This window comes from Culex pipiens, chromosome 2 (assembly GCF_016801865.2).
Source record: "Culex pipiens pallens isolate TS chromosome 2, TS_CPP_V2, whole genome shotgun sequence".
In the NCBI taxonomy this organism is placed as follows: Eukaryota; Metazoa; Arthropoda; class Insecta; order Diptera; family Culicidae; genus Culex; species Culex pipiens.
In genome coordinates this window covers 14,149,211-14,172,930 of record NC_068938.1, presented here as the reverse complement: position 1 = coordinate 14,172,930, position 23,720 = coordinate 14,149,211, and the positions used below count along the sequence as shown (strand labels likewise).

General features: G+C 34.7%; 1 protein-coding gene across 1 annotated transcript in view; it reads right to left on the bottom strand.

The window, feature by feature from the left end:
- Positions 1-17,304, bottom strand: part of LOC120413854 (uncharacterized) — a 37,200-nt gene extending 19,896 nt beyond the window's left edge. The window contains exons 1-6 of the mRNA XM_039574810.2: positions 16,780-17,304; positions 11,091-11,185; positions 10,881-11,034; positions 10,514-10,818; positions 10,304-10,454; positions 4,213-4,407 (exon numbers count right to left, since the gene is read on the bottom strand). Of these exons, the coding sequence (XP_039430744.2) occupies positions 4,213-4,407; positions 10,304-10,454; positions 10,514-10,818; positions 10,881-11,034; positions 11,091-11,185; positions 16,780-16,963 (1,084 nt within the window). The 5' untranslated portion in view covers positions 16,964-17,304. The remainder of the gene's footprint in view (positions 1-4,212; positions 4,408-10,303; positions 10,455-10,513; positions 10,819-10,880; positions 11,035-11,090; positions 11,186-16,779) is intronic.
- Positions 17,305-23,720: the final 6,416 nt, after the last annotated feature.

The window sequence follows — 23,720 nt, the reverse complement described above, 5'->3', positions numbered from 1 at the left end:
TTTGAGCAATTTTCTGACACTTCGGATAAGGTTTTTTTTGTATTGGCTTTGGATGAAACTTTTTGTGTATCTTTTCTATGACCAAAGAAGACATTTTGCATGTTTAGTTCGTTGATAAAAATCTCCGTACAAATTTGGCAAATGTCCACATAGTGTGGCTGTTAAAATATCAAAGATTTGAATCTTGAGAACGGATTTTCTGATCAAATTGGTCTCCAGCAAAATTAGATGTTGAGCTTCTCAGCAAAACAATACCTGTATTTTTTAATTCAACTTTTCGCACAAACGAATTTATTTTTTAAATTTGATTTTTTAATATGTTTTGGATGACAAAAATCTCATCTTTTGAGCTATGGCACAAGTTGGTCAAAACCCATTTGGTAGTGTTGATCAGAAAATTTCTTGCAAATTTACAAAAAAAAGTCGCTGCAAATTTTACCAACGATTGCTGAGATACAGCAAGCTTAGTACAAGAGAGCACAGAGAAATATGGGTCCATTTTTCAATATCGAATATAAAACTATTTTTTAATCTTATAAAAAAAGAACTTTAAAATTTTTGGGTTACTTGAATATTTTAAAAATATTTTTATTCGAGAAATAGGAAAATTCAAAATACTTTCGTTTTCAACTTTGGAAATCGGACGCATATTTATCACTTAAAAAATCAACGCTATTTTAGTAATGAAGAAAATAACCTCGTTTTTCTAGTTTAATTTTCTTTCAGAGGCTATTGCTCAGTAACCATTAGTATATTCTTCATAATCTTTGAAGCAATTTTTTTTAAAGAAATTCTATGATCATTTCGTTTTTTTTAAATAGTGTCAAGCTTTGTATTGACATTCCAAATCCATTTTTAAATAATATATTTCTTAAACAATGCAAGCTATAGAAATTTAATTTTACTTGTATATATTATGTTTTAAATTTTGTTTTCCCGTTTTTCAAAAATTATGATTTTTTGAAAAGATTGGCAACACTGCCAAATGAATTTTGACCAATTTGTCAGTTAAAAAATGAAATTTCTTTTAAATTGTTTTTTTTTTAGATTTTTTTGTGTAAAACGTCTAATTTAAAAATGGTTAAACAAGTGCAACTGTTTTTCTGAGTACTTCTATGCAAATCCATTTTAAGTAAATATAATTCTAAAACGGTGCAAGCTATAAATATTTAAATTTACTTGTTGAAAAAAGTGACGATTTTTTTAAAGTTTATTTCCACGTTTTCAAAAATAATGATTTTGTCTTAAAGATTGGTATTGGTGAATTTTGACCAATTTATATTTATATTTTACTCTTGGAACAATTAACTAATGTTGGTGTTTGTTTATTCTGAAGCAACTTTTTAAAACGATTAACATGCGATTATCTGTTTATTTTTTGTAAATTTAACTAAAACTAACGACAAATTCTTTCAAGACCGACTTATTTAAGTAGTTCTGTAATTTATACTGGTAGAACAATATGTACTTGGTGCGAGATCAAAATAATCTTTTGTGTGAATTGTATGAGACTTATTTCTTTTTGAAAACATGAAGTTTATTTACGTAAACCGGGGTGAAATTGATTGCCTGGGTGATTTTGATAGGCCTATGATTTTTCCGAAAATGCAATATAAATTGGTATTTTTTAAAACTAGTTAATAACTAGTAGTTATAAAAGAATGCTTGCTAACATTTTAGCTTATTAACAATTTTATGTATTTTATTAAAAAAGCTTACAAACTTATATTTGGGTAATTCTCCGCCAACTCACACAGCAGTTGCCCCGACCCCTCTTCGATTTGCGTGAAACTTTGTCCTAAGGGGTAACTTTTGTCCCTGATCACGAATCCGAGGTCCGTTTTTTGATATCTCGTGACGGAGGGGCGGTACGACCCCTTCCATTTTTGCACATGCGAAAAAAGAGGTGTTTTTCAATAATTTGCAGCCTGAAACGGTGATGAGATAGAAATTTGGTGTCAAAGGGACTTTTATGTAAAATTAGACGCCCGATTTGATGGCGTACTCAGAATTCCGAAAAAACGTATTTTTCATCGAAAAAAACACTAAAAAAGTTTTAAAAATTCTCCCATTTTCCGTTACTCGACTGTAAAAAATTTTGGAACATGTCATTTTATGGGAAATTTAATGTACTTTTCGAATCTACATTGTCCCAGAAGGGTAATTTTTTCATTTAGAACAAAATTTTTCATTTTAAAATTTCGTGTTTTTTCTAACTTTGCAGGGTTATTTTTTAGAGTGTAACAGTGTTCTACAAAGTTGTAGAGCAGACAATTACAAAAATTTTGATATATATACATAAGGGGTTTGCTTATAAACATCACAAGTTATCACGATTTTACGAAAAAAAGTTTTAAAAAAGTTGGTCGTCATCGATCATGGCCGTTCATGGTCACCCGCGACAGACACGGACGACGAAACAAAGAGAAACGCAAAAAGTAACTTTTTCAAAACTTTTTTTCGTAAAATCGCGATAACTTGTGATGTTTATAAGCAAACCCCTTATGTCTATATATCAAAATTTTTGTAATTGTCTGTTCTACAACTTTGTAGAACATTGTTACACTCTAAAAAATAACCCTGCAAAGTTAGAAAAAACACGAAATTTTAAAATGAAAATTTTTGTTCTAAATGAAAAAATGACCCTTCTGGGACAATGTAGATTCGAAAAGTACATTAAATTTCCCATAAAATGACATGTTCCAAAATTTTTTACAGTCGAGTAACGGAAAATGGGAGAATTTTTAAAACTTTTTTAGTGTTTTTTTCGATGAAAAATACGTTTTTTCGGAATTCTGAGTACGCCATCAAATCGGGCGTCTAATTTTACATAAAAGTCCCTTTGACACCAAATTTCTATCTCATCACCGTTTCAGGCTGCAAATTATTGAAAAACACCTCTTTTTTCGCATGTTCAAAAATGGAAGGGGTCGTACCGCCCCTCCGTCACGAGATATCAAAAAACGGACCTCGGATTCTTGATCAGGGACAAAAGTTACCCCTTAGGACAAAGTTTCACGCAAATCGAAGAGGGGTCGGGGCAACTTTTCCCGATTTCGTGTGAGTTGGTAGAGAATTACCCATTTAACTTAATAAAAACATCAGCATCCTAAGTGATGATACATTTGGCGCTAAAATAAAATTTGAACACTTCAAATCTGATTTTTACAAAAACAAACTATGACTATCACGGTCACTCCGCTCTTCAAAATATGAATGTTTAACTAGTTATTTAAACTCTGTTGAAAATAACTTTTCTTAGTGCATATACCTCGTGTGGCCTATCCCAGTACATGCTTTAAAAATAATAATCTTGAGACAAACCATACCAGTTGGAAAATATTCCAAAAAATATTTTGAAATTTTATCAATGTCACCCGGGTTTACAGTATGTACCACAATATCTCGAGATTTTTTTTTTCGTGTGAGTCTTCACCCTAAATATGAGCATAAGCATAAATATTTCGTGTGAGTCTTCACCCTTAATATGAACATATAGGCTTTATAGTTAAAAACAATACTAGGGATAATTTTGTTTAAAAAATCGAACCATTTGATTGCAGAAACTGACTTGACACAATTTTACACTGCAAGTACACGCATTTTCCTAATAATTGACTTGGGGTTTAACTGCTTTCGCACTGTCTTCTGCGCACGTGCATTAAATTGTTGTTGCTCTCAAGAAGGCCATTCGTCGGCGTGGTTATTTCGCGGCATTTTTTCTCCCTACATCTCACCAAATGTGAGTAATTTGAGTTCACCGTGCGCAACATTTGTTTTGGCGGCGCGAGATAATTGAATTTGCGCGCGATTTTTTTTTCACAACGTTTGATTGCCGTGACGTTTGAATGTCTTGCTAAACGACTGGATAACATCTGGTCGGTGCTGCACGAGCAGCTGCTGCTCATTGAGTATTCTTCTGAGGTTCGCGAGTGTCACCGTGCCGTGAGGTTCGTTCCTCACCGGAATTTAAATCGTTCACGAAAATGGAACACTGTTTCAAACTCATTAATTTGAGGGCAGAGTTGTAATATAATTGGATACTTCGTAGAATTTAGGGGAACATAGGGTATTTCAAACCACCTATTTAAATCTAAATTTGAATAATTTTATTATCAATTTGAAACGCTTTTCAGAAGCTTCATTTTAAACCCAAAGCTCAGCCATCAATAGAACACTAACGAAAATAAATGGTTTCCCTCAGCTACAAACCTTGCAACCGGCGTCGCAGCTCCTTGAACGCTTCGGCACGGACTTCTGGCGTTTCACGCAGCTCACGTGTGGCCTTTTCCTTCGATTTGGCGTCGGTGTATTCATCACTCTCTAGCCGGACGCAGTAGTCCTTGCCCAGGTCGATGTAGGGCGCCTTGTTTTCGTCAAACTTGAGCGAGGCCATCTTCGATTTTGTTTACCCCGCACTTCTTCGTTCTGCTTGCTTCGTGTTGCTCAACCCAACAGAACCACCCGCGATTGCTTTGATCGGTGCGGCACGAAGATGCTGCCCCAGCCAAACTGACCTTCTCTCGTGTATTGTGCGGCTTCTTCTTCACTCAAGGACGCTCGCGGCGCGCGCTCGATGATCTCTCAATCTCCCGACGTAACGATCACGACGAAGAACGGACACGGAATGATCGAACGGGCTCGGCTTCGACGATCGGCGAGCTGGATTCGACGGATCGGTTAGAAGTGCTGAGCGGTGATGTTATTGTAGCGGGAGGTGCACAGTGAAAAAAAACGATTCGAGCTGGATTTGAACGCAGACTTTTGACTTCACATGATGAAGCTTGAATTACTTCCCTTCTTTTGTTGAAATTTGTCGTAAAAACCAAATTGACTTTTTGTTACAGTTCAACCTGCATACAACAAAAAACAAAACAGGTGAGAGAGTGCCCAACAAACACCAACGAAAGTGTTGAGCTCAGCACAATAGTTTTCGAGCAGGTTGAACTTCTAGACTGCACTTTACCTTACGTGTTGCCAAGATCGCGCTCACCACTGTTGACGATCGCGAATAAATATTAAACTTTGACTAGCCGTACGGTGCTTGTGGGGTTGTGGGAGCGAAAAATGGTTGAAGGGTTGATTGGGGTTGTTAAATGTGGTGAGTTTGTGGTTTTTTCGTCGTCACCACCGGCGTTGTTATTTCTGGAATTGAGAATAGTGATAGAATGTTTTGTGGCTACAAGTGATTAAACGAATTGATTGGAACGGGATAGTAGAGCGTAGCGCTGATCGTTTATCAGCTCAGAGCAACTTGTAGTTTGTTATTTTGTCTAGCAGAGACTTGGTCACTAATGAAATAATATTTTTTGCGTCGTGAAACTCATTCTCGACCGACAAATCGGGCTACTTTTTCTGGTCAAACTAACAGAATCGAAAAATAACAACTGCTAAACATGACCCCACAAATTTCGGATGACCGCTTCCGAATCGTAAGTGATCGTTTCCCTTCTGGATTCGTTTACTCAGTAATGGGAATGTAGTGTACCGTCAGTGACGATTCGTCACAAGCTGAAACTTGCCTAGACAAAAAAAATCAAGAATTTTTTTTTGCGGTACTGTACATTGGAATTTTACAAAATCAAAATATGTTTAATCCTGCCCAATCATGCTTAATATGATTTTCAACGCAGGATAAAGCATTTCAAATTGTTATGATTTTATTTGTATCTATTCCCATTCATATTAATATTTTGAAGATTGTAGAAAAAATATTTTTTTTGTCTTTGATTTTTCGAGCTGATTTGAAAAAACATTAGCAACGGCCTTATTACAGAAATATAAAAAAATGTTTTTTTTTTCGTGATTTACCCAAAGTTCCTTTGGAGAAATTCAAATAATCGAAACTTTTGATAACGAAGGCCATAGACGATCTTAACTCCAGGGAGTCCTCGGATGACTTTGGACATCCCGAAGTACGCACGTACTTGTAATATACATAAAATTAAAATTAAAAAATAAATTCCAAAAAAACTTGCATGTAAAATATTTTATAATTAAACATTCAATATTCATCTTAATAAACCTACAAAATATACTTGCTGTGGACCCCCCGAACTTGACAACATTTTTATGCAATTGTATTGGTTGTTTCCGTTTTGCTTAAAGGAAATGGCTATGAACCAGGCGCATCCATATTTTTGTATATGGCTCTTTTTAATTGTTCGATTTTTTATGTTGAACATTTTACCAAATTCAGTTACGTCCATGTTAACATAAAATCAAATTTATAAAGATTTCAAATTTCGCATGACACAATTTTTGTTTCGACGTGTAGTGTATTCAAGGCGTCAGGACTGTAAATTGATAAATAAACTCAAATCTTTGTGAAAAGATGTAAATGGGACATTTTCAATTAAAGTTCAAGCAACACATGTAATTGAGCTAAAAACAAAGTTTAATAAATAAAATATATGAAGATTGAAATTGAAGCCAGAGCTTCAACATTTCAATGCAAATATGCATGAAAAATCTATTATACAGCAATACGGTTGGTTTGCAATCATTACATTTCATAAATTCTAAGTTTGAAGGATTTTTTTTAGCGAAATAAAATAATTTTTGGGGTGCCTCATCATTAAGTTTGGGGGGGGGGGGGGGGGAGATTGGGTCATACAAAAATGCTGAAATTTGTATGATTGGGTCATACAAAAATGCTGAAATTTGTATGACCCATTCTCACCTCCAAGACCCAATGTCACCCCTGTTGACGGCACTATACAAAAACTCAAACTATTTTTTGAATTAACTCAAACATGTTAATAATGATTATAAACGCAGGAGAATGAACTTTAAACAGTTTTCAGGTGATTGCACTTAAAATTACATTGAAATTTGGTAGTTAAAAAAAACTGCCTCCTGATTTTTAAAGGTTAATGGACAACAGATACAAAAACTTTGAAAAATATTTGCAACAGCCTTAAAAACTAATTAAAGTTTATTTTTACTTCAAATTTTACAATTATGAGGTCAGTCAACCTGTTGATTGAATGCAGTCCAAAATAGTAAATTGTATGAGTATTGTTCTATAAAACATTTTCATAAAATTCAAAAAATATCGAAAATGTTGACTAAAAGCAAATGCGTACATCATTGGAATTTCAAATTTATAACTCTTATATGAAAACAAAATACAAAAAAAAATCCTTAAGCATATGGAGTTTCCGTTTTTACGATTTCTTGTAAAGCTTCAGGATTCAGGATCGCGGGACAAATATGTTTCTTATGACAGAGTTTGGTGAGATTTGGAGAGAGATCTCACCAGAAAATTGGTGAAAAATAAGGTTAAAATTAAAAAAAAAAACAATAGCGTTTTTGCCTTCCTCACCTACAAAAGTCCGGAAGATTGTAAATGGGTAATTTTTTATGCAACCCCGTCATGTTATAAATTTTTAGAAAGATAATCAAAAGACATTTTCAACGAGCTCAAAAGATTTAAGATCTGGTGACCCTATAAAAAGTTATAAGCACTTAAGTGTTATTTATGAACTTTTTAGAGGCCGGATCTCATATATTTCGATGAAAACTTTGTCCGGATCTATCATGCGACTTGTCGTTGGATAGGTAATCGAAAGACCTTTCCAACGAGTTCAATAGATTTCAGATCTGACAACCAAATCAAAAGTTAGAAGCACATAAATGCCCTGAATTATGAAGATCTTACTACCCAATCTGATGGTATGAATAATGAGTCAAGTTTATAGATCACTGAAAAGTTCACCCTTTTGTATCTTTTTTGGATAGCATTACCCTCTAAATGTGAGGAAGGCACCAACCACCTAAGGGTGGATTAAGTAACGTTTTTTCATAAAATTCGTTGATAAAAGATTTATAAAAGATTCATGTTTTTGTAACTTAAAGTTTTATGTTCTCTCGCGTTTCACCCTTAATAATTTAAAAAAAAAATATTTTTTTATTTGAATACGCATTGTTAAACGTTAAAAAATATTGAAAATGTATGTATGTATGTATGTATGATCCCCATACCCGCAGGCAACTTGGTCCCGAAACACATGTGAGCGCTAGGTGAACAATTCGATCATCTTTTACTCCGTAATCTGTACACCCACGTGCATAAGTTTTTTTGCACGAATTTTAATGCTACAAATACCGGCGATTAGAACAAAATGGTTTCCCGCTTCCCTCCCCAAGCGCCGGAAATTTGTAGCGGGTGTAGGGACACTTTGCATAGACGCCCTTGTCCCCATCACGTCACTGAGGGTATGGAGCGACGAGAAATTAATAAGCATGCCCCCCCAGTCGAACCTTCATTAGAGAAGCAGGCAATCCACAACTCACAGCGAACGACCAGGGGAACACCCTACCACGTATATAATAAGGTTGGCGTAGGTTGACTTAAGTGAAATGTCAGAATGTTAGAGTAGATGAAAGAATATGTTGTTATTCAAATAGGAAAGGTCTCACCAAATAAGTAATCCATGGTTTAGGACATTTTGCGTTCGTCTCAAACTTGATGGAACTTGCGATCAGATAGCTGAATTCTTGCACCACACGAACGACAGCAACCAGCTTGACCTTGGAAGTTTCCGGACGATGGCCATCAGAAAGGACATTTCTGTTACACGGGGATGGAACAACAGGAACGTTTCCTCGATGGCCACTTCGTAATTGCCACTGCTCCCACAGTTAACACTTTGCCGAAAAGGACAGCAAAGTCTCCAAATGATACAAATTTACTCTTTTTAAACGAAAACTAGGGACCAAAAAATGACAGAGGAAAAAAATGCGTCCGGTCGCACGCACAGTTTACTTCGATTTCCAACGTTAAAAAATATTGAAAATATTATAAAATTGGTCGGTTAACAGAATGTTGATTTCGGTACTTGTTCATTAACGCCTTGCGTTATGCAAATGGTTAGTGACTAGTGATCACGCTAAAAATTGGTCTTCAATAGTTTTGTTTTTTAAATGCCTTATTCATATTAAATTATTTTGATTGATAAATAATACCGTTAAATTAAACTCTATTTAAAGCACTTCAAAGTATCACATTTGAAAATTGATACATTTGTAGCTCTGGAATATTGACTTAAATCATGACTGGACAGTAGGGTGCCCAGAAAAAATGACCCCCTGCTCCACAAGCAAAAATTGTTTTTTTTGGGTTATTTTAAGCATCTGTGCAAATTTTGCTCAAAAAATTGGTTGAGATTAACCCATTGATACCCGAGCCTAAAGTCGTTGAAAAAAATTTTCATGCAAAATTTACATTTTAAAATCGCTAATAACTTTTCAGGATCGCGTTTTATGGCTTTGCTATGTTCTACAAAATTGTAGAGCATTAAATTTTCAATAAGAATCTCACGTTTGGGAATATTTTGATGGAAGTAGCGCACCGTGCAGACCAAACTGTAGAAAAATGGGTTTTCCATACATTTTTTTTTATTTTTCCCATACAAACTTAAACTTCGAGTATCAATGGCTAAATGTTGACCGATTTTGCTCATATTTGACCCAGAGTCCTAAAATAGCCCAAAAACCAATATTCAGATTGTGAAGCGAGGTTTTGAGGAAAAGTCCCATATTCTGGGCACCCTACTGGACAGTAGGGTGACAAGAAAAAATGAAAATTTTGGAAAATCTTAAAAGTTACCCCTTGGCTTGATTCTTTAGGCAAAAATAAGTTACTGTGCCAATTTCGAGTCAAATCGGTTAAGTTTTAAGCGTCGCTTTTTATCGTTGAAGTTTGTATGGGAAAATTCGCAAAAATGTATTGGGGAAAAGCAAAAAAATCAAAATTTCACCAAAAGGTGATGTTAAATATGTCGAAAAATTGTCAAGTGTGAAGATCTTACGTAAAATCTTATGACAAACAACTTTTTTAAAGATCGCAAAACGATCCGAGTTAACCCTAACGAGTTATTAGCGATTATGTTTTTGTATGAAAAGATTTTTTTTCACCAACTTTAACTTTAGCGACCTGGCGTTGTTCTTTTTACTGTCGCCCTACTGAACTGATTCTCATGTGTTCAAAGTCGGCACAGTTGACGGTAGCAATGTTGTTTATTTTGAGACGAAATTTCAAAAATAATAACAAAAATTCACCTAATGACACTATTATTTATTAATTTCGAGCTAATGGAAGCAACACTTCAAAGTCAACTACACTCATATGTCTCAATGAAAAACGAAATGAAATGCTTTGTAAAAAGATTTAAAGTATCCAGGAAAATGCATTTAAAATTATCTATCTACTTTTGTGCTCCTTTGTATCCATACGAATTCATTTCTGAAAAATAAATTAAATAAATTTCTAAATCTGCGATAATTTACTCAAACCTACCATCGAAATACCACTGATAGTGTTCGACAAATTCCACCAGCACCTTTCCGTCATATTCCGGCCACTCCAGCGTTCCTCCCAGTTTAGTTGGCAAACAGCTCGCATCAATGTGCTTATGCAGCGATCCCATATCGCTGCTGTGGAAGTGGATCTTAAATTGGAAAAATGTTAAATTTCATTTAAAGTTTGAAAGAATTTTAAAAATCTTACCCTCTTGCCCCACTTTTGTCCCAAAAATGGCTTAAACACCTTAAACATAACGTTGAACAGCTTTGCGTTGTTGACAATGTTGATGGCCTTGACCCGAATTGGGGCATATTTTTGCCCATAGTCCAGGGTAATCTTGGCAAACTTGGGCCCAAACTGTCCCATATGCGCTAGGCTGAGCCGGTCAAAATTTGTCACGAAGACAAACCCGTGGAGCTGGGTGCGTGGTTCCAGCAGCAAGATTGTGAGGAGTCCGTGTGACGCTCGGATGAGCTCGGGGAACGGGACCTTGGCGCTGTTCCATTTGGCTGGAAGGTTTTTTTTTGAATAGTTTTAGTTTGAATTAGTTTGAATAACAGATACAACTTACATCCCATTTCCATGTAGATAATCCTTCGTCCATGCTGATCTCGTTTTGGAAAAACCTGGATAACTTTTTCCTCTAGAGCCACTTTGATAGCGTTTGCAGAGAGGTCGTCCAAGATGAAGTTCTTGTTGGCTTTAGTCTTGTAGAAGCCCTTAAGCTACGAGTTTTTAGAGTTTTATAAATTATAATAATTCTAGTTCAGAATATACTTGCCATTTCAAATGCACTTTCAGCATAATATTTTGTGGGGCGCAGAATTCGTTTCAGAAATTTATCGTCATCGATGGGAACGTTGAGATCTTTTTCATCTAAAAAACAAATTTGTGCAATCACTGTGCTTCACAAACCAAAACTTCAATCAAATCAGCTGAGTTTACTTCACAAACACATCTACACCAAAAAAATACCTGCACTGAGATTTCACCCACTCACCCTTCAACAACTCCCTCAACTGCTTCAAGCTAGCCTCAACGATCTCCGGCGTTTCACGGAGTTCCTCCCTAGCTTTCTCCACACAAAGTTTGTCATCATCGTACTCACTCAGATCCAACTCGATGTGAATCCCTCCACCCAAATCTACGTACGGGACCTTATCGGCGTTCAATTTAAGTGACATTTTTTGCAAAAAATCAATGGAAAATACTCTTCTCAGAAACAAAAAAAATCGCGAACTACTCCCACTGACAACGCCACAGTTTGGACTACGTTCTCTGAATGATCAATGGTCGTCGACGATCGCCGAAAATGCGAACCACGGAACCAAAACGAAGCAGTGGACCGGCGAAATGAACACACACGATCCGCGATGGGAATGGGAGAGAATGAGGGAGGAGAGCGAATTTTATCGACGTGAAAAAACGCGATAGAAAGAGAAGTTACGATTTTTTTGTTGTTGGTCAGGGGTGCATTCGATTAGTTAATTAAATCATATGCTTTTGGTTTAAAATATACACGTGGAAGTTGAAGTTGAGAAAACTAAAACTTTAATTTTGTTGGTTAAAATTAATATAATTTATGAAAAAAGATCAACTATGAATACGACACGAATGCCATTGCAAAGGTAAAGTGCCTTTAATAAAACTAATAATAATAATCATTTATGAAGTTATTTTAACGAAAAAATACTGGTAGAGTATTTCTCTACGATTTCGCTAGTCTAGGGTGTTTCATCCAAACAAAAAAGTTCTTAGAATCAGGCAAACCGAGGTTCCCCTAGTAGAGGATACCCATAGGGACTATCATGCCAAATATCAACCCATTTGGTTGAGAATTGGCCTGTCCCCAGCGGTTTAAAGTTTACATGTAAATTACTATGGGATTTTTATGCTTTTCGTTCAATCTTTCCTACAGGTCTGGGGACAACATGGATTCACTCGGAATAAAGACAGGTGTGTAGGGGATGGTCCAATGAACAAATTCCAGAAGGAATCAGGGTTGTCCATTCTGTCCCCAAGGTGCGCATTGGATCATCGTCCGGTGTCTCCAGAATCAACGATTCACCCTTCAAATGTACGCATTGTCCTTAGTATGCTATGACGGCTAGCTGAAAATTACGACGCCCCATGGCAGACGGTGAACACGTGGCAGAGCATTCACTCAAGTTTTGGCTCAGAAACATACTTTAAAGTAATAAAATTATAATTATTGATGTTCCTGTATCAATTTGAACTATTCTTAATAACGTAAAATGATGATATTGTAATAATAATGCAATCGATGCTTCTCCACGTGTTCAACGTCTGACATGGGGTGTCGTAATTTTCAGCTAGCCGCCATAGCATACTAAGGACAATGCGTACTTTTGAAGGGTGAATCGTTGATTCTGCAGACACCGGACGTCGATCCAATGCGCACCTTGGGGACAGAATGGACAACCCTAATTCCTTCTGGAATTTGTTCATTGGACCATCCCCTACACACCTGTCTTTATTCCGAGTGAATCCATGTTGTCCCCAGACCTGTAGGAAAGATTGAACGAAAAGCATAAAAATCCCATAGTAATTTACATGTAAACTTTGAACCGCTGGGGACAGGCCAATTCTCAACCAAATGGGCTGATATTTGGCATGATAGTCCCTATGGGTATCCTCTACTAGGGGAACCTCGGTTTGCCTGATTCTGAGAACTTTTTTGTTTGGATGAAACACCCTACTGGTCATACAAAACGGATATGTAATTGTATGGAATTCTGTATCTTGAAAAGGGGTTTCTGATCTGTTTGGAGTCTTCGGCAAAGTTGTAGGTTTTTTTAAGATATTTTTATTTAACTTTTCATCCCCAAAAGTTATTTTCTCAAAATATGTTTTTTTTTTAATTTTCGAAATGTTTTGATAAAAAATACATCTTCTGAGCCATAGTGCGTAATGGTAATGAATCTGAAAAAATCGTGTTTTTTGAAAAAAATATTAACCGGGCAAAAATAAAATAGAGCAATTCCAGCTCAAATCAGAAAATTTTTCTGGCTCTTTTGTACCCGACCCTCTCTGATTTCAATGAAACTTTTTAGACATGTTATCTTATGCCTATATAAGCTATTTTTGTGTATATGGAGCCAATTGTAACCGAAAATGACATTTGAGAAGGGCGTTAGTTATTTGAATATTTTCGTATTTTGTAATTTAAAAATTACTGTATCTCGGCGTCGTTGCATCGTATCAAAAAGTGGTCAAAGACAAACTTGTAGGAAATTTAACGCGCCTTTTGAAAAAAATACTTTGAAATAAAAATACACGCCACTTCAATGAGATTTTTCAATTTCTAAGTTTATAGTAAAATTTTAAGGTGATGTCACGATTTTTTTCGTTTAAAAATTTTGAGGAGATAGCCAAAGATATTACAAAAAGACTCATGAAAAAAGCAGGATGGTATGTTTCCCTCAAAAAATACAAAAATCATTTACTATAACTGTTTTTCTAAACAGTGGTCGTCTAAACGTCAAAATTTTCTAAAACCGATAATGGGAATCGATTCTCCAGAAAATTTTACATTAGAGTCTCCATATTGATCATTGTCCTATGTCAAATCCTTGTGAAGATACAGCAGTTTTAAATTTTTATTTTTTTAGTCTCGGAAATATTTTAACCGGAAAGCCCGTCCAATTTCCCATAAGTTTGCCTTGGACAGCATTTCAATTGAATGTATGGACTTACAGATATAAGCCTAATTACATTACTTATAACTAAAAATAGTATTTTTTCTCAGTGTGGTAGAAACCTGAATAGTAAATAAGATTCCGTAAATATTAAAACGAGTCATATAAAAAAGCTGTCAAAGGTAAATTTATGGGAAATTGGACGAGTTTTCCGGTAGAAATATTTTCGAGACTGAAAAATCAAGTCTGTCATATCAAAATTGCCAAAAACCACCAAAAAACCAATTTGTTCAACATTTTTATTTATAAAACCGCTGTATCTTACCAAGGATTGGACATAGGACAATGGTCAATATGGAGACTTTCATGTACAATTGTCTGGAGAATCGATTCCCACTATCGGTTTTTGAAAATGTTGACGTTTAGACCACTTTTTAGAAAAACAGTTTAAGTAAATGATTTTTGTGTTTTTTTTTAAGAGAGACATACCATCCTGCATTTTTCATGAGTCTTTTTGTAACATTTTGACATCACCTTAAAATTTTACCTTAAAATTTTCAAACCTAGAAATTGAACAATTTCATAGAGGTGGCGTGTATTTTTATTTCAGTGTATTTTTTTTTTCAAAAAGCCCGTCAAATTTCCTACAAGTTTGTCTTTGACCACTTTTTGAAACGATGCAACGGCTTCAAGATACAGCAATATTTAAATTACAAAATACGAAAATATTTAAAGAACTAACGCCCTTCTCAAATGTCATTTTCGGGTACAATTGGCTCCATATACACAAAAATGGCTTATATAGGCATAGGATAACATGTCTAAAAAGTTTCATTGAAATCCGAGAGGGTCGGGTATAAAACAGCCAGAAAAAATCCTGATTTGAGCTGGAATTGTTCAATATTATGTTTAAGCTACTTTTAAGCATAAATTTTTGATTTCGATTTCGATTTTTTTCACGAGGAAGAAATTTTTTGAATTCAAATATTAACCCAAAAGTGCTGCAGTGCTTCAAAAATTTAAAACAATATGGCGATGGTAAGAAAACAGACAACTAACAACTGATATTCGACAAATTTAAGGTTAATGATTTAAAAATAAATGTTTAACCAAACAGTTTTCAATGAATATTTGAATGGGTAATTTTATCATGTTTCATTCTGTTTATGTTATACAATATTTCATTGCTTTCATAATCACATGAAATTCCAAATTGAATCAATCAATCCAAAGAAAATCAATCGGATGCCGCGTTGATTGTTATTCGCTTGTTTGGATGACGACTAACAAACCAGAAGTCGCTGGTTCGAATCCCGGACAGACGCAAACAATTGTAAATGTCAAAATCATCAGCTATTTTGATTTTTTTAAGTTGAAACAAATAAAAATTTCATGTTTATTCAATAAAAAAAAATGAACACCATGCGCCTTTACAAACATACCAAACATAATATTTCAGCTACTTTTCCTCTTCCTTATAACCGTACGAGTTTAATTCTGAAATAAAAGAAAACTTAATATTTTCATTTTCCGCAGCAAAAACCATTCAAACTTTTCAAATGCCACTCGTACTGCTCCACAAAGTCGGCCATCACTTTCCCGTCTATTTCGGGATAGTCCAAAGTTCCACCCAAACTTATTGGCAAGCAGTCGGCATCAATATATTTGTGAAGCGCATTCATATCGTTGCCGTGGAAGTGAATCTGAAATTTCAGATATATCATAATTTTTGAATACACTCTGGATTTTAATAATTCTTACCCGTTTGTTCCACTTCTGCCCCAAAAATGGTTTGAATATCTTAAACATTACGTTAAAAACCCCCGAGTTGTGCACAAGATTCAGCTCTTTGGTCCGCATCGGAGTGTACTTCTGGCTGCAATCAACGGATAATTTTGCAAACTTTGGTGTAAATTGCACCAACTGGGCCAGGCTCATCCGGTCAAAGTTGGCCACGAACTGAATGCCGTGCAGCTGGGTGCGAGGTTCCAGCAGGGCAATTATGATCATGGCCTGCGCAGCACGAACCAGCTCCGGGTAGGACACCTTTGAGCAGTCCCATTTCGCTGGAGGTAAAAATAATTGTTGAGTATTTTTGCGGTTTTTACTACTAAATTGCCACACTTACATCCCATTTCAACGAAAATGATTCGTCTTCCGAGTTGGTCTCTTTTCGGCAATAGTTGAACAATTTTCTCTTCGAGAGCAACCCTGATGCGGTTTGTCGACATAACGTCTGTGACAAACTTTTTGTTGGCCTTAAACTTATACCATCCTAATATCTTTATAAAAGAAATTTCGTTTTTTATTAGTTTACCTAATTGAATCTCTGTTGTAATAATAAAAAAAAGATTAATATTTTGAATAGTTTATTGAAAAAATCAAATTTAATAAAAATAAATTAAAAAGGAGGCGCACTATGTTTTATAAATAACTTACCATATTTAAGGCACTTTGAGGGTAATATTTTGTTGGTCGCAGAAATTTCTTCAAGAACGCATCATCCTCAATGGGGATGTTCAGATCAGAGTGTTCTAGAATGCAAATAAAAGTGCATCATCATCAGTCAGGTTCATCCACACACTCACGTTTGTTTCTTGTGTATGGCAAGATAAACAATTAGAAGAGCTGTTCATCAATGATTGAATATGGGCATGCCTTGTGTATGTAATAAATCTTCCTTATTTTTGTGATTAATACAAACATATTTTAAAGCCTTTGGTCTAATATTTTGTTAGTTCAGCTTCAACATAAACCACAATCGAATCTTTTTTTGACTAATTTCAGTAACCAAATTGCACCACCACTAACCTTTCAGCAAACTCCTCAACTCCCTCAAACTTTCCTGGACAACTTCCGGCGTTTCGCGCAGCTCCTCCCGCGCCTTTCGTACACATTCCGCGTCATCGTCGTACTCGCTGAGGTCCAACTTGAGGCAGACGTCGGGGCCCACCTCGATAAAGGGTGCACCTTGATCATCAAACTTAAGTGACATGACTGCTTGCTCAATGAGAGTCACTTGGAGACTGACGGTTTTTTTTGCAGCTGCACCGCGATTGCAACGATAAACTGCGACTGCGCGAACAAAGGATGAAGCTGTGCAGAGGCTGATAACGATTTTTTGGTTGTGTTTCAGATAGGATGGATTGCAGCTTAGTGACAGGATTAGAAAATGTTGAATTGTTTGGTTAAAATATTGCTTTAAATATTCGAAATTTCCACTCTTTATAAATTTCTACAATAGGGTTTTAAAAATTTACAAAACACCACTTAAATGATGTCTAATCTGTTGGCCTAAATGTAGTAGTACTGTGTGCACTAGAGTGGAAGTGCATTCAGGACGCGTGCCATCCTCCACCGACTGTTTGTACAATAATAACGATAAATATAAACAGAGAGCGAGACGGTGCCGGCATCTTGAAGTGTGACTCGTGAGCGATAGTGATCACAGAAGGTTAATGTTTCACGATTTCATGCACGCCGTGACTTTTATTTGGAATATTTGATAAATGATTGTTATAAATGAAGATTTTTTATTTTGCAAATATTCATAAAATTAAATAATGTTACATCAAAATATAACACTCTATCAACAGTATGCTTAAGAATAATTATTGCTTTTTTTTTCTCTGTGCTGAATTGCAGACACTGAATGAAGCGATACCAGTGATACAGTTGAAGTAAGTGCACTGCATGTGCCTAACCTAAGGCGAATTTGAAAATGGATGGAAAGGTTTGATGATTTAATTTTTATGGTTGTAATTAAAATTGTTCCAAGATTTTAAATGACCACCAGATTTAACTCGTAAAATGTGTTTTTTTTTTTGTTTTTTAGACATAAATATTTTTTATCATGATTATTTTTTATCATAAATATTTTTTTACCGAGGTACACACAAAATTGAAGTTAATCAAATGAGAATTGAAGGCATGTTATAATTTTGTTTTTTTTTTAACGTACCCTTTTTGTTATGGAATCTTCTATATCTCGATTCAATTTTCAAAAGGCCCTATCTGCATAGGAAACCCATGAGGGATAGGTTGTTTTGAAAATTTAATCTAGATATATATAAAAAAAATTCGACGGATTTGTTCGAACGCGAATCAATTCAACACGGAACGTCGGATCGAGGTGCTATTTGTTGCGTTGGGTTCGTATAAGCTAAAGGAAGGTTCTTACGCTAACTAATTGACATTTTGGCCACTCTGGGATCAATTCCGAAGCATCTGCAGATTGTTTGGGAAAATTTACGTAAAATCAAATTTTGATCACAGGAGGTTGAATAAGCAAACAAACAAAAAAACGTCAAGACGAAGTTTGTCGGGTAAGGCTTGTATGGGTAAATTGAGATAAGTGCAGTGCTTCTGGGGACGCGCAGTCTTGTTTTTTCGCGATAATTTTCGTCTCTTTTGTGTCGCTGTTTGTGTGCATGGGGTGATTGGTCATAATAATTGAATAATGCCTTCATAAGTGCATGGAGTGATTGGTCATAATAATTGAATAATGCCTTCATAAGTGCAGTGCTTCTGGGGACGCGCAGTCTTGTTTTTTCGCGATAATTTTCGTCTCTTTTGTGTCGCTGTTTGTGTGCATGGGGTGATTGGTCATAATAATTGAATAATGCCTTCATAAGTGCAGTGCTTCTTGGGACGCACAGTCCGGATTTTTCGCGATAATTTTCGTCGTAAATGATCGTTAAAATTTATTCCAACTTTCAGTTTTAGTAATTACTCATCAAACTATCGATTATATGAAGAGTAAAGCGTCATTTATTTACTATTTTTGAAATTTGCGCGCGTTATCTAAATTGTAAAAACAGTAAAATTATACTGATAAGTCCAGCCCATAGCACTAATGCTCGGTTGGCACGCGTTCGATAAAAATAAACCATTTTAAATAATCAATTATCTATCTTTCCGCAGCCGGCTGCCTAAGATTTAAAAATTTCAACCGATAAACAAAATGCTCATGGTCACATCACTGCCACTCGTGAATCCTGACCTCATACCCATCTACTAACCCCCTCAAAACTCATGTGATACTTTGTCGGAGAAGCAGTCGATTGGGCGGTCTCTATCACTCAAGTATCGGACTAACATTCCCATCCACTTCCCCGTGACCCTACCACTGGTCGTGGCCGGCGCCGGTATTGATCAGCATGATAGGGGCCTTTGAGAAGTTGCGAAGCGAGGAAAGATAGCACCCACTCATCTTCCACGGCTCGTGGATGTAACTTCTGGAGGTCCTGGTCAATAACGGAGTAGCAACTGCGGGTGGGCACCTATGCTTATGCTTATGCTTATGCTAAGGCTTGTATGGGTAAATTGATTTATTAAACAAATGCAACGTTTGGGAACTGTTTCATCTAAATATTAAGTATAGAAGAAAAGTCGAATTACAAAATCATGGAGAATCAAACAAGTGTGATATGTGTTGATCAAAGATGATAAATAAAATGTAAAACATTCTTTTTTTGCGATTTTAACTTTAATTGGATACGTAGGTAAGTCTTTTGATAAATAATTTCTTTTCAGCAATTCTCAGAGACTTCGGTAAATGGTAAATATTTATATTATGTTTTGTTTGGCTCAAAATATGCAAACACTTTCGGATTTTACAAAATTTTCATCATCTACTCGCCAAAATAAATAAGGCCGATGCAAATATTTTAAAAAGTTTTTGTCCCTCGGCCCTGGCCGAGGTCAAGGGGGGGGCAAAAAAATAAAAAAAATATAAAAATTTAAATAACAAGCCATAGTTTTCACATTAAAATGAAAAAAGTGTTTTAAAATGCATTTAACACTAGTTCAGTTGTTTTGCAATCATTAGTTTTCAAAATTTCTAAGATCTGACAAAAACAAATATTGTATCGAAAAAAAAAGATTTTGCATCGAAAATTTTCAAAAAATCTTAAGATTTTTTAATAAACCCAAACATGCTAAAAATGAGAATGTATTTTAATTTGATTTCAGCTGGTTGCACTTTAATTTTCATTGAAATTTAGAAGTTTATTGCAAAAATATTTTTTTTGCCCCCTGATTTTTCGGGCCAATTTTGAAGGGGGGGGGGGGGGGGGTGACAAAAACTTTTAAAAATATTTGTACCAGCCAAAATAAATAAAAAGATGATTCTGGTCAGGGAAAAAACTTTGCAATTATTTCAAATTCTGTGCCCCTTGAGAAATAAGTTTCTGATCATTTTTATGTCTACAGTAAAGTAAGAAGTGCTCGAGAAAAAAATAAATTTTTTTATTATGCTTTTTCTTCTCAACTTTTTAACGCAAAAAAATAATTCAAAACCATATTTCTTCGCAAGATGTCGAAATCAAAGTCGATTTTTTCAAGTCAATCGAGTAAGCAAACGAAAAGCACTTTACATAAAAGGTGTTTCTATGTTCTATCTTCCTTAAAAAATATTTTTGGTATAAAAAGAGTCGTTTTTACCTGTAAAAGTCATAACCAATCGTGATGCTTCTTGAAGAAGAAAAAAAATATCAGGAAATTTTCAATTCAATTCAATTGGTATTTTATTAGAATTTAACAGTTCTGCTCTAGGATGTTATATTTGCAATTCGGAGATTTGGAGAACCTTTCAACTGAGATTAGTTCATAAGCCTTTGGAGGGAGAGTACATATTTCTCAGTTCTAGATTAAATTTTCAAAACAACCTATCCCTCATGGGTTTCCTATGCAGATAGGACCTTTTGAAAATTTAATCGAGAGTTTAGATTTTGCTAGCTGAGTGCTCCTTAAGAAAAACTTAATTTTGAGAAAAAAATATCATGAAACTCTTATAAATTAGCATCAAACACGGTGTCTTTTTTCGAGAACATTAAGATAAAAAATTCGGCAAGTCTGATATTTGGCACCATGAAAGAAGGGCTCTTTCCCGACATTTCGAGCCATTTTTTGAAATTTTTTTTTGAAGATTTCATAGGATTTTTCTTCAGAAAAGTCGATGAAAATCAAAGGGTTCATGTTCATATCCATCAAATTTCATATTTGACCTTAAATAAAAAGTTTCCAACCCAAATTTACCAGATTTCTAGCTTTCTTTGAAATAACCCCAACATCCAAGCTGGAAACCTCAATACGACCGAATTAAAATCGTTTCTTTGTACAATTTGTCATGAAAATACAGCAACAGATTGCCCAGATACAAATTCGAAACATTGCTAAAAGTTCCCAACATTATTTTTTCAATCTTCTGCCATATTACACCATGACATTTAAAAAAAATCGAATCAATCACATTGTAGAGAACAGTTTTCTGAACAATTTCCATTAAAAATATATCTATTTTGGTTCAATATAAGTAGAGATACAGTATGTAAAAAAAGTATACCAAATTTCGTAAAATAAAACGTGACTTTCTCCAAAATTTCAGAATTTAATTCCCATTCAAACGATGAACACCGCCTACTAAGATGTTTTAAAGATGAAAACATTTGGCTGAAACATAAAACTTACATAAAATTTTGATGATACTTATGGAAATTATTTTTATTAGAATTATAAAAAAAACTCAGTAGCCGGTGTTCATCGTTTGAATGGGAATTAAATTCTGAAATTTTTGAGAAAGTCACGTTTTATTTTACGAAATTGGGTATATCTCGTCTTATATTGAACCAAAATAGATATTTTTTAATGAAAATTGTTCAGAAAACTGTTATCTACATTGACTCGAATTTTTTTTAAAATGTCATGGTGTAATATGGCATAAGATTGAAAAAATAATGTTGGGAATTTTTTGGGTAATAAATAGCTTTTAAATGAAATACTCTAATTTCAGCAATGTTTTAGGCTAGAATTTGTATCTGGGCAATCTGTTGCTGTATTTTCATGGCAAATTGTACAAAGAAACGATTTTTATTCGGTCGTTTTGAGGTTTCCAGCTTGGATGTTGGTTTATTTCAAAGAAAGCTAGAAATCTGGTAAATTTGGGTTAGAAACTTTTTATTTGAGGTCAAATATGTAATTTAGAGTCTTTTAAGGCATATTTATAAGAAATTTGATGGATATGAACATGAACCCATCGATTTCCATCGACTTTTCTGAAGAAAAATCCTATGAAATCGAAAAAAAATCTTCAAAAAAAAGTTGCTCTAGACCCCCCGACGAAATATTTCGCCGGACCCCGCAAAATGTCGGGAAAGAGCCCTTCTTTCATGGTGCCAAATATCAGACTTGCCGAATTTTTTATCTTAAGTTTGTTCTAGGAAACACACCGTGCAAAGATTGGAGAATCAGCTACATCAGAATAACATCAGTGAAAATGAGTATGAATAGCGATCAATGTTCACATGACTATATCTCATTTTGGACAGGTTTGTATTGACAAACGGTGAAAAATCAATCTGATCGCTTGAACAAAATTATTTCCAGTTCTTAATTCAAGTTTTCTTGAGATGTTTTTTAACTAATCGTTTCTGATACTTGACATCAAGTGAGTTTAAATGAATAAAAATGATTTAAAAAAACCGGCAAATTGGTCTTATTTATTTTAAGCCTCAAAAGCCCCAGCCGGTCACAATTAGCTAGACATTTCTTTTAAAGATTTTTTTCATTTTTTAATTTCTAACTAAAAATGTAATGACTTAATTTATAGATACTCATTGAACTTGTTTTATAAAAAAATCTATAATTTCATTATTTTACATATATTTTTTTCTGGTTCTTAAAGTTGAACCGGAATATTCTCAACTATGATTAACAAAAGATATAATTAAAACAAAATCAAACGCCCAATAATGAAAAAAATCCTTTTCTCCTTTTTTTTTAAAAATTTAACACAAAATGTTTAATGGGCCTGATCATAAAACATTTTGTTTCAAATAATTAAAAAAAAATTGTCACCATTTTTTTTATTTCTTTGGATTTTGCTGTTCTTGACTACACTGAATTAAATTCATTCTTTTTTTTGTAATTAAGTGTTGAAAATATCCCGGACTATCTAATCTCAAAATACGCTTTTTAAACACTACCATGAAGAAATCTCAGATTGGTATAAACTAACGATGATTTTCGTCTAAACGGTATAAACTAATAAATTTTCGTAAGGATTGTCTATAAGGCCTCAAACCAATCACATTATTTTAAAGTAAAAATGAAACTTAAACTTGAAAATATATTGAATTTGCATTAAAATACAAAAAAAAAACTCTGACCTCACGACCTCACATGGTGAGTCAACTCAAGAATCTAGTCACCAAACAAAGGTCTCTTTACTATACTTTGCGGTTGCTGGACTCATTCCAGATCTCTTGGCGTCTTGCAAACCGGTTTTGCCTTGGACGGAAAGCTTCAGAATATTTGCAATCCATTAAACAAGTGGAAAATTTTAGTTCAGTATACGCAATGCATTAAAGTGAAATTTTCCATTTTTGCTATTTTATGTTATAAAAATAGTTACTATTTTATACTGCAATTTACACTTTTTAAATTTTGCCTTAGACCTTTTCAGCACTTAATCCAAACCCCCAAAATCTAGTTCTCACCCACATACACAAAGATTAGCGGCTTCGTCCATAAATTTTCAAAATCCAGCAAAACCAGAACAGACAACGGAAAACGATTCACCAAGGCCAACTTGATAGCGGCAGAAGTGCACTTCCCAGCTAGCCTACAAGATCGCCATCCAGAGTGTGCTATGATGACCAGAATCCAAAGAAATGAAAGCAAAACAAGAATTAGCACAGCCAAAGAAGGTGCGCGCGCTCAGCATCAAGTCACCTCCGCGATCACCACCCCAG